The sequence below is a fragment of the Kogia breviceps genome, chromosome 2 (assembly GCF_026419965.1).
Source record: "Kogia breviceps isolate mKogBre1 chromosome 2, mKogBre1 haplotype 1, whole genome shotgun sequence".
Taxonomy (NCBI): domain Eukaryota; kingdom Metazoa; phylum Chordata; class Mammalia; order Artiodactyla; family Physeteridae; genus Kogia; species Kogia breviceps.
The window spans coordinates 114,789,812-114,801,997 of NC_081311.1; the positions used below are offsets into that span (position 1 = coordinate 114,789,812).

Below are 12,186 nucleotides of genomic sequence, written 5' to 3' on the forward strand. Positions count from 1 at the left end.
GAAAATTTTCTATTGCAATTTTCCATCCAGTTCATAAATTCATTCAAAGGTTAACAAACTTCTGTTGAGTTCTTACTTTGGGCCACTTTGCTAAATTTGGGGAAAATAAAAACCGATAAGACCAACCCAGCTTGTTCTCTGATTGTATAGCTTGGGGAAAGAGACACATCAAAAAGTAGTTGCAGGGCTTCCCTGGTGGCAGTGGTTGGGGGTCTGCCTGCCGATGCAGGGGACGTGGGTTCGTGCCCCGGTCCGGGAAGATCCCACATGCCGCAGAGCGGCTGGGCCCGTGAGCCATGGCTGCTGAGCCTGCGCGTCCGGAGCCTGTGCTCCGCAACGGGAGAGGCCACAACAGTGAGAGGCCCGCGTACCACAAAAAAAAAAAAAAAAGTAGTTGCAGTGTGTGAATAACAAAACAAATTGTAAAAACAAAAAAAAATGTTTTTCAGAGTAGTGGAAATGTTAAGAAGGAAAGAGTGACTGTGCCTGCAGAGGTGAAGGAGAGCCTCATGGAAATTATTTTGGAGTTACATCATGAAAATGAGCAGGATTGGGGCAGATGGCAGGCAAAGAGAGTGGATGAAGAGAGAAATAACTGTGTTCCAGATGAAAAGGGTACATGCATACTCAGAACCCCAAAATATAGAGTTGTAAAAGCATGTTGCATTTTGGAAACTGCCTTGAATTCAGCATTGCTGGCGTATAGGAAAAAGGGGGGATGAATGGAACTGAGAAGGTGGTTGGGGGATGATGAAAAGAAGCCTGTATACTCTACTAAGGGATTTGTACATTATCTTGTAGATAACAAGTTTTCTAGGAGAAATATTGTGAGATTTGTATTTTAGGAAAAAAAAATCAAAATGTGGAGAATGAATTGAAATGGTTTTTCCTGAGTTCAGAGGAAACGGGAAGGAGAGAAATTCAGATGAGAGAAAGTAAGAACTTAAAAGAGACTGTGAGACTGTGATCTTTTTCTGGAATTTGGGCTTTGTACCTTTTGATTGTGGCTATTGATGGAAAGAGGAGAACTAAGAAAGTGAAGAGAGTGAAGGAGATAAAGAAATGATTAGCCAAGACAAGCAATAGAAAAAAGGGGACAAGTCTGAGGAGAAGACAGTGATTTCAAGGAGATGTTTGTGCTACATCCTAATGATAGTTAGAAAATAGAGTTTTGGCACATAAGAGGGAGCTGGGGACCAGAGGAACCATGGGAAGTTAACATAAATAAGTGATGGATCAGGCCACAGGCAAAATCAAAAATCACAAGAAGCATGTAAACTATGAGAAATAACGAAAGCCTAGAACCATAAACCAGGGATTACTAACATTTAAGAAGTTGGATGAGGAAGAGAAGTCAGTGAGAAAAAAAAAAAAAAAAAAAACAGAAGGAAAAGTATAAAAGGTGAAAGAAGAATTTGGAGAGAAAACGTCTCCTTAGCTGAAGGACAGAGGGTTTTAGTAAGGGCCAGCAGAATCTCATAGTACTACAGAGTTCAACCAGAATGTTGATGGGAGAGAAAGCATCAGACTGTTTCTGTTGACCTTAATGGTTAAGACGAATTAGATTAGCCAAGGAAGGGGATAAAAGACTGCAGTGGGTTGAGAAGAGAATAGAACAGGAGCAGAGAATGTGACTGCAGGGAACTCTGAAGAATTCTGGTAATCATGAAAGGAAATAGGTGAGATTGAGAAAACATGAAGTTGTGGCATTGGTGCTTGCTTTCTTCTATTTTTTATTTTTTTATGATCACTTGAGCGTGATTATAGTCTAAAGGATATAATCTACTTGAGGGAAAATAAGGAATGAGATTGGATAGACTTAGGAACTATAGAGGAAAAACCTTGAGCTGAAGAAGGAGCATCTCTTACTCTGAGGCAAAACAAGACATGCCTTGTGAGTTCATGCAGTATATGGCACTGATAGGCCAGATAATTTTGATGCTCATAGATGACACTGTCATGCCCAGACATGAGAGTTCATTGGACAGGTGGACCCGAGTCACAGACCCAGGTCCAGAATTTTGAGAAACAGATGCAAAAGTGGGAAATGATGACACTTACAAGGAAGAAATAGAAAGTGTTAATTCTTTTTTTGGGACCTGAAAAAGGCATTATGTGACCTAGCAGGAGGAAAGGATAGGTATGGAGGGGAGGCAGTATATTGTGATAAGGACTTGGGACTTGGAGTCAGATAAAAATGAATTCGTATCTCAGCTGAGGTCCTCATTAAGTGCATGAGCTTATGTAAGGCACTTAACCACTCCCTGCTTGAGCTTTCTTCACGTGTCAGTTAAAGGCAATGGTATTAACTTCACAAGTTTGTTGTAAGGAATAAATGAGAAGTTGATATAAAGCTTTCAAAGGGCAAGACATATAGAAATTTATTAAAGTTTCTGTTTGTTCATTTGCATTACACAGACTAACTATGAAAGAGGGAAGAATGGCGAATGATCTAGCACCAGGGCTCTATGATCTCTCTGAACTATGAGTAAGCCATTTGGTGGGCTTGAAAAAAGTAAAGCTTTGGGAGAGAGGTACCATGAGGAAGAGTAGAAACTGACTAGGAGCACATAAAAAGTTTGCAAAGTGTTCATGACATTGGTCTTGGTAATGATTTCATGGATACGTTGTGTCGTTATCATAGTAATAATAGTGTTGCTAAGTAGAGTCAAAAGCCCAGCTGAAGTAGGTGGCCATTATTTGTAATGTTACTACATTGAGTAGTCAAGTTATTTCTCTAGAATTGAGGAATGTGAGGAAGATTGTAGAAGAAGAAAAAGTGGATGAGAGAGTGGAGTGGATCATCAAATGAGGGAGGGAAAGAGAGAGAGAGAGAGAGAGAGGCTGAATTGACTGCCGAATCAGAGGCACAGGTCTGGACATGAAAGGAACTGAAATCAAGGGCTTGAGAGGCTGGGACAACACACAAAATGTCTGCAGATTTCAATAACCTCGAAAATCAAACATAACAAGGTGGGAATAAGGCAGATTCAGAAAATGGGATTTGTTTGGCGGAAAAGCACAATGAAGATTGCTAATGTGGAGAGGAGGTAAAGCAGTGAGCTCATGAAGAATGTAAGAGATGGGTTAAGGTCACATGAATGAGTACTGGGAGGTGACTAAGTGTAATGGGCAGTGTTCAGACTGAGATAAACTCAAGCCAGGTGCCAAAGCCATCGGATTTAGCATATGATGCTGGTGAGGACAGCTAGAAGCTGGCAGAGCTAGATGGTAAGCACACTGGCAAAGCTTAGATTGCTTTTTACCCAGAAGTCTCCTCTAGCTCTCTCTCTATATATAGAGAGACTCTATAGATAATTATACAGAGTCTGAGGCTAGGATGCGATTCTTAAAGGAAGAGTCAAGATATAGGCCAACACAGTAGCTAACACACTGGCACTTAGTATATATACAGTAAGTGTTTATTGCATGATTTTGTGAAATCCTACGTTCAATCCACCTATGAGTCCATTAAACTGTTTACATTTTGCCAAATCACAAAGCAAAGACTGCTTAACCATTAGACCAAATACAAATCTTGCTTGTTATAAAATTGGGAATTTTAAGATGCCCAAACCTTCCTTCCAAAGCACAAATGCTAGTTGCATTTTGGTATTTTCCTTCATGCACAAATTTAGCAAATATTCGTTGAACACCAACTATGTACCAGGCACTGTTCCATACATTGGAAAAATAGTGGAGAAAAAGGCAAACAAGGTCCCAGCTCAGGGAGTTAAATTCCAGTGGGAGAAAAACACAGTCAGCATATAAAACTATATATATATATATATATATATATATATATATATATATATAAATTTCGGTTAGGAGGAAGGCTGTGGTGAAATTAAAATAAATAGGTAGAGAGTAATCAGGAGTCCTGGAATGCCATGATTTTATATAAGACAGTCAGAGAGAAGACCTCTGACAAGGTGACATTCAGCTGAGACATGATGGAGAAGAAGGAGTCAGCCATGTGAAGATTGGGAGGTATTCCAGGTAAACAGGTGGTGTAAAGGCCCAATGGGAAGATCAAGTTCAACAGAGAAGGACAGAAACAAGATCAATATGTCTGTACTAGTCGAGTAAGAAAAGCATCTCTTTTCCCAAAATGTTTCATGTTTTAGCATGAATATGATCATAGTGGATATTCAATTTTTAAGGACTATATAGTGGTTAAAAACAGACTCTGGAGGGGCACTGGTAGCATTTAAATCCTGGCACCTCCTTTTCTACCTACGTTACCTTAGGAAAGCTTACCTAACCATTCTGGCATATTTTCTTACCTGTAACATGGTAAAAATAATAATCCCTACTGGGCTTCCATGGTAGCACAGTGGTTAAGAATCCACCTGCCAATGCAGGGGACACGGGTTCGAGCCCTGGTCCAGGAAGATCCCACATGCAGCGGAGCAACTAATCCCGTGTGCCACAACTACTGAGCCTGCTCTCTAGAGCCTGTGAGCCACAATTACTGAGCCCACATGCCACAACTACTGAAGCCCATGCCCCTAGAGCCCGTGCTCTGCAACAAGAGAAGCCACTGCCATGAGAAGCCCACACACTGCAACAAAGATCCAACGCAGCCAAAAATAAATAAATAAAATAAATAAATTTAAAAAAATAATAATACCTACTTCATACAGGTATTATAGGAATTAAAAGAATTGATAGCCATAAAACACATAGAGAAGTGTTTGGCCCATAAAAAGTGCTTCTTATATAAAATCATATTCCATCTTTTTTTCCTGACTGCATTATGTGGGAGAGATAATCTTTTTGTTATATATGTTTATTGGTTCTGAGTGTCCCATAATTCAATTAACTGTAGAAGCAGGTTTTTCTTAATTTTTCTATGTCATAAATCATTCAACAATGAACATTATTATTGTGCCTTGAGATTTTCCACAGCCGTGATGACCTGGGTGGCAGATTATGGGAAAACAGTAAAAATATTTCACTATCTGAAGCATCCATAAGAGTCATGCTTATCTTGATTAGTTTTTCCTGAGATTACTACCAAATAACAAAGGAAAGCTATGCTATCAATTGCCATCTTGCCAGCCGAATTTATCCTGAAGGAAAGTTATGCTTGGCCTGTATAATGTTTCCAAAAAAATTTTTATTGAGTTGCCAAAAATAAAAAAAATCTCACAATTTACTATTAAAAAACCCCATATTTCTGGCTTCTTCTGAAAAATAATTTATTTCTTTTAAACCGATAGAACATAGTGGCTATGAGGCAACAATTGTGGTCAGAGTTCTTATAAAATTTTTGCCATTTTTCCATAATTTTATGCTTTAACCTAAAGTTCATACTGTTAAACACATTGTCTAAAAATATTATAAGCTTTTTACACTAAAATTTTAAAGTATTCTATTGAAAATGGCTTGAGGAAACTGAATTTATCTATAGGAAAACCTAGAGAAGCTCAGAACATATGAAAATAGTTGGAGTCTTTGAAACGTGGTTTAACTTTCTTTAATAGTAAAAAATCTCCCAAACAGGTAAGTTTTTGTTTAATGTTTGGAGTTTTGCAAATTTAAAGTTATGTAAGTGTGATTCACTTGAACTAAATAAAAATATGAAGAGACAAATACAGAGGATATTCCCATTAACTGATTATTATGAATTACTGAAGCAAAAACAGCTTTTCACTAACATACACATTGTATTGTGTTAAAGGAGGCACATGCCATAATCTATTTGATGTAAATTAAATTTACTAAATACAAATACACATTATACTTATGTGTATAGACTTAAAGTCTGAAAAATGAATTTCTAAAAGGCATACAGTTGGCACTTAATATTTATTAAATTCATTTTTTCTTTTTTTCAGCTTTGTTGAGATATAATTGACAGTATTATGTAAGTCTAAGGCATGGAATGTGGTGATTTGATGTACAGATATATTGTGAAATGATTACCACACTAAGGTTAGTTAGTAACATTCATCACCTCACATAGTTCCTTTTTTTGTGTGTGTATGTGTGGTTCTAACATTTAAGATCTACTCTCTTAGCAATTTTCAAGTATACAGTAAAGTGTTAACTATAGTCACCATGCTGTATATTCGATCCCCAGAACTTATTCATCTTAAAACTGAAAGTCTGTACCCTTTGACAAATATCTTCCAGTTACCCCAGTGCCTGGTAACCGCCCTGTTTCTATGAGTTAGACTTTTAGATTCCACATAAAAGTGAAATCATGCAGAATTTGTCTCCTGTCTAACTTACATGTGTGTGTGTGTGTATATATATATATATATATATATATATATATATATATATATATATACACACACACATAATATAAAACATTATATTATATACAACATTTTCTTTATCCATTCATCCATTGATGGACACAGGTCATTTCCATGTTTTGGCTATTGTAAATAATGCTGCAATGAACATGACGGTGAGGATATCTATTTGAAACTGGCAAAAAGATAAGAAAGCCTTTATACCATACATATATAGCTGCTAAGTCAATAAAGCTTTATTTTTTCTGACATGCATCTCCAGTGTTGTATGCTTTTTATTCTTATTGCATTTTCGTTTGCAGAAAACTGGGCACAAACCAGAAAGTGTGGATTTGTGTGGGGCATATATTGAATGGGCCAAAGAAAAATCAAGCAGAAAGAATGTCTTTCAGGTAAGAATGCTACATAGATTCAAATTATTCCTATTTCTTCTAAATCTGAGCTCTCTTGGGTAATCAAAACAAGAGTACCTTGTTATGATGTTTTCATGTGCATGAACTACTTGTGTGGAGGTCATTCTGAAAAACCTGGCTTCTCTTCCTTGTTGAATTTTGGTTGTTTTGTTGTTTTTCCCTGGTGACTGCTTGCTATCTAAACACAAAATATATGTTGTGTGGTGATTAATTATATACCCGAAAGTCATTGAATTTTGCAGTGTATTTGATAGCTGTTTGTGGTTCAAACCTAGAATGCTTGGCTGAAGTAGATTTAATGTAGGACTTTCAGACGTAAACAAAGTAAGATTTGCTAATTATGATAAACTATTTGCATTCATTGCCATTACAGCTTTCCAGTCATAAATTATATTTACCAGTATAACTTGGGGGATGGAGAGAGCTGAACTGTTATAAAAATTGGATTTTTCATATTGTATAATTTAATTTTTTGGAAAAAATAACTGTGATTAATTTCAATCATGTTCCTTTGAATGGAAAGCACCAGATGAAATCCTTGAAAGAAAGGAAATGGGAAAACTTAATATTTCACATAGGATGTTACTGAAATCCCTTTGGCAATTAATAACTTCAGATTATGGAAGTTGATCTTTTTCTATATTTACATGGCATTTAATTTACTTTTATATCTCCAAAGTAACCAATAACTTTATAGGTATATTTTAGAATTTATATCATTTAGTAGGAACTAGATTATCATAATTATTGTATCAAATGTCTTCTGAGACCATTTTAGCCCTTGAAGAAAAGTCAATTCTGTTATTAAATGTATCACTAAAATTAATGTATTGGGTCTTATAGAAGTATAGGTAGGTGACATTTCTTATCTGAACTCTCACTGGGAAGAAAAAACTGATTTTCAGTTTGTTTTGGCATTTTCCAAATGCTAAATGAGGTCTACCCAAATAATTTGGACTTATGTTAATTAAAAAAACAAAACAAAATGAAAAAACACTTTTAACATATTATGGAATAACTTATTTTTCTGATTATAGTTGAATTCTATTTAGGTATTCATTTTTATATGGTAGAATTTGTTTGTTTTTGTTTTTCTTTTTAACCAAAAATGAGGAATAAAGAAAGAAAGGAAGGAAAGAAGAAAAACAAAAAAAGAATTAAAGAAAACTAAACATATTTGCCAAGAAATCAAAGGACTAAAGCCAAAAGTGATTAGAAGGTGAACTTACAGAATCAAGAAGTAAAATTAAATTTTGTTTTAAAGTGAGGAATTGTAGATCAGTGATATACTCTGTCTCCCAATTTCTTGCTTTTTTTTTTTTTTGATTCTGCTATAAATAAGAAAATTTAGGGGCTATAATCCTAGCCTCTGTGACAACCTAGATAATCAATATGGCTAGTTCTGAACAGGATAGGGTGAGCTAAGTGGTTTAGTTTTATTATGTATTGTGAGTTTAGCATCCTAATCATCAATGTTATAAAATAAAGACATTAAAAAAACAAAACAAAATAAAGACATTAAAATTTGACACTGACATAATTCTTGAATAGTAGAAACCCTCGGAGTTGAACCTAGGAAGACTTTTTTCAGTTCCTTCTGTTAACCTTATGAAGAGTTAAGTTAGATCACAAATGAGGATGATAATCAAATATGTATGATGTGTACAGGGCTGCGAATATGGAAGAAAATATTTAAGTATAATTTTACATAGCTGTGAATATAATATGCATAGATGTATGTTTAAACCACTACATTGATAATATGTATCATCCTAACCTTTTCAGGGTGTGACTACCTCTGTTATAATATTTTACTCATTTTTCTTATTTCTGAATGTAGGTACTTCCAAAGATATTAAAACTATTCTCATTTTTGGTAGCTTTTCAGAGGCGAAAATCTTGCCAGTTAGCTTTGTTTGTAAGATACCTGAGCAGTTCATGGGACTTTAGTTTTCTTACATCCAGTTTATCTTTTTTTGTCTTGTACCCTTTAGTTTAGAGAAACAAGAGGTGATGATAAGGATGTTGCAAATAATAAAACTAAAGAAAGTTTCAGATTTCATTTCCTGCTTCATTCTTTTTGGGGTGAATCATGGTTTTCTTGTCATGCTGAAATCTTTTCATCATCTAAACGTGAACTTAGGTAAAATTGACTAATACATATCAATAGTGAAAGTAAGCATTTCGAGAGGAACAATATAGATAGCTTTTATAGTTCTGTTAACAAAAAACATCGGGAAGGATTTGTCAGAGAGCTAGCTCTAGATGACTTGCATCAATATTTGATTAGGTACATTAGCTGGAATAACTCTCAAATGATCAGAATAAACATGATTATATCTCAAAAACATGGTATTAAGGCATTGTTGGGTATCTGAGTGTGTGTGTTCAAGGGTTTCATTACCTACAGGATAATGAAGTATTTCTTCCTCAGTGAAAAAGACCATCACAGTTTTAGCCGATGTGCTACATCAGAAATAGCTTTAGAATACCAAGTTTGAATTAGGCATGGTGTTCAATCTCAGTCTATGAATTATAGATTACAGATGGCAAATGACTATTGAGATTTTTGATTCAAGAAAAATCAAGGAAAAGCAAAATTAGAAATAATTTTAAATTTTGAAATCTGTCTTAAAAAGTTGATGGATTAGCAGTTATATGCCACATAATTACAATGTCTCTAGAGAAGTTGAACTTAAAATGAAGAGGAAAACAAACAGATATGTGCCTGAGATATGCTTGAAAGACGCAGAAGCAAACATTTGTGACACAAAAAAAATGGAAGGATTTCATTTGTTTCCTTTGTATATGTCATTTGGACATTTGAGTTCATTTTCTTTTTGCATTAAAAGTCAAATTTTCTTTATAGTCAAAGTCTTATTAAACTCTTGATGTAGATTCAATCTTATTTGATTGGTACGTAGTAACATAACTGTGACAGCATTAATTAATTAGGTTTTGTATTCAACTATTCTCATTAATTCAGAATGATGCTCACTGGCTGAGTTCAAGAACATCTGCCTATTTTAGAGCAGGTTTTGACATAAGTAGCTTTAATAATAAACAATATATTAAAGATATTTAGCAACTTTTATATATATGTAAAGTAGACCTAGACAAGTCATAGTATGTGTTTAAAGTATGAATGTACATACATGCATGCATATATGATGTACGTGTCAATGTATATACCCACATGTAATAGCTTGAATTAAGAAATAGAATGGTCCTTTCCACACACATACACTGCCAACACTGAAAGACACATTGTACTTATTATAAAGGTCATACACACTCTAAGTTAAACTAGTAAATGTTCATTGCTGCTAACTTTTGTTCAATTCTGCATTTAGCATAATTGTCAAGGACCATCACAAGTTTGATGTAGCTTGAGAAAGCATTTAGCAACCAAGTAAATTGTAATGAAATGTGGTACAAGTTTTCTTAGTTAAGAGCAACCCTAGGTCTTCATCAGGGAAAGAGTGAATAAAAAGATTTATGTTCAAATCACATGTTTTAAGCATTTCTGCTAAGTGCTAGTTTGCTCTTTGGTGTTTAGCCTGAAATTTAAAGCACTGAGGATTAAAAGGATTACAACATAATCTTAAATAATCCTAAATGTCATTTACAGAGAGATACTTGTAATAACTAAATAAAACCATGTGAAAGGATGGCAGTATTGTCAGGCAGCATCTGTAACATAAGCAGTGCTTCTGTCACCTTCTCTTTCCTCATGGATACGTCAAGCATTTACAAAGCTTTTCAATAGAAGTTCAATTGAGAACATGGTTGTAAAATAATTTATAACAATCAGTAATTTTTAAACATCTAATATCTTTTTGTTTCAAAGTTGAAGGAAAAACTTCACCCAGGTTTCCTTCCTTCCTTTGAACATAAGGATCTCTGAGCTAAACATTTTTGAAAGTCTGGGGAAAAAGAGTTCATGATATAGCTATCAAATAAATAGATGACACACCTCTAAAACATTCCCAACCTCCAAGAAGCTGCCCTCTTATTAAATATATGATGGTCCCAAGCACTGTAATTAATTCCGTGCCTTTTAATTTAGCACTAAAATATTCTTTACTCCTGTCATGTAAATTAGTTTTGCCTCCCCAAAGAATATATGAAGGTAGAGACTATATCCCATACTGCATTTTTAAACCAGAAGACTGGAAACCTTTTAACCAATTCACTGGTTACTGTTAAGGCTAAAATTGCATTGTTTTAGTACAAAAAAAAAAAATTCATTGTCGTAATAAAATTTTAAGAAATTGTTTCCACAATATAGGCTCTATATTCCAAGATTTCTGGAGTGTCAACTCTAGTCACTTTTTTAAATGGGGGTTAAGAATAAGAAAAATACTATCTGTTTTCTTGGTCCTTTTCATTACAACAGTAGTTGATTACTCATTTGAAATAATTAAACCTTTTCTCAGAGCCAGACAGTGACTAGGCCTCAGTTTTTCTGAGTTTCCTTTCAAATAAAATTTTCAAAAAATTTCACCCATGAACATGTAGCAGACTCATCTACAGATTACGTGATTTAAATAAGATAATTCTACTATTAAGGTTATGGTTGATTAGAACTATATCAATTGCCTGCCTTAAAGGCAGAAAAAAATTAAATGCCTCAAGAAGATGAAAGTCTGTTTTTTTTCCTCTCACCACCAATTTATAACCTCAACAAAAACCATGGCCAAATTTCTTGGATTTGAGATTCATTTTTAATGTATAAAAATATCTCAAGGAATCCAATTCTGTCCCTAAAAGTAAATCTCGGAATACATTTATCATTAGTTGTATTTCTTTTCTGACTTTGGATGGAGTCTTCTGACTATAATGTATATTAAACGTATTCATGTAATATTTTCCATGGATATGATTTACATTTAAACATAATTTGATAGCTCTTCCTTATCTGAATATGTCTTAGCTTAAAATCTTTAAGTACTACTTAAGTTTATTAATGCAAAGATAATTTAATAACATCTTGGAAAATGTCATTTTAAGCCAAAAGGAAAACTACTGGTATTTTGCTTTTATCCATTTCCTTCTGTTAGAAGTGATGGTTTAAAATAAATCTGAGCTTTTATCAATTTTCTCTTTCATTTTTCAATGCTTGTAGTTAGACTAAATGCAAAAGGATGATTCTTCACATTCATATATGCATTAGATTTCGAGTAAAGCTGGTTTCACTTTAGAGAATTACTCACAGTATCTTAAAAGGCATGGCATTAAAAATAAACCAGAGTAAGAGCAGCATTAATGTCTAATACAGTTGTTTTTTTTTAGTTTTTTCTTGTCCCCAATCATTTTATCTACTTATTAGATATTCATCCATCATTCAGAAGGTTCAGCGGAGAGAGCACAAGAGTCTGGGGACGTGTGTTCCAGTTTTGGCGACGTCAGTTGTAACTTTATGTAGAACCCAGGGTAGCATCCCTCCTCCAGCTTACAGTTTTTCACAGCAAAGAAATGAGAGAAGCCTTTTACTCACCTGC

The 12,186-nt window shown here is 34.5% G+C and overlaps 1 protein-coding gene across 2 annotated transcripts in view; it reads left to right on the forward strand.

Annotated features, from left to right (window-relative positions):
- The window catches only part of ARHGAP15 (Rho GTPase activating protein 15), a 613,208-nt gene that overhangs the window by 115,798 nt on the left and 485,224 nt on the right, over positions 1 to 12,186 (forward strand). For both annotated transcript variants that reach the window (XM_059053493.2, XM_067027507.1), the window contains exon 6: positions 6,572 to 6,661. In XM_059053493.2, the coding sequence (XP_058909476.1) occupies positions 6,572 to 6,661 (90 nt within the window). The remainder of the gene's footprint in view (positions 1 to 6,571; positions 6,662 to 12,186) is intronic.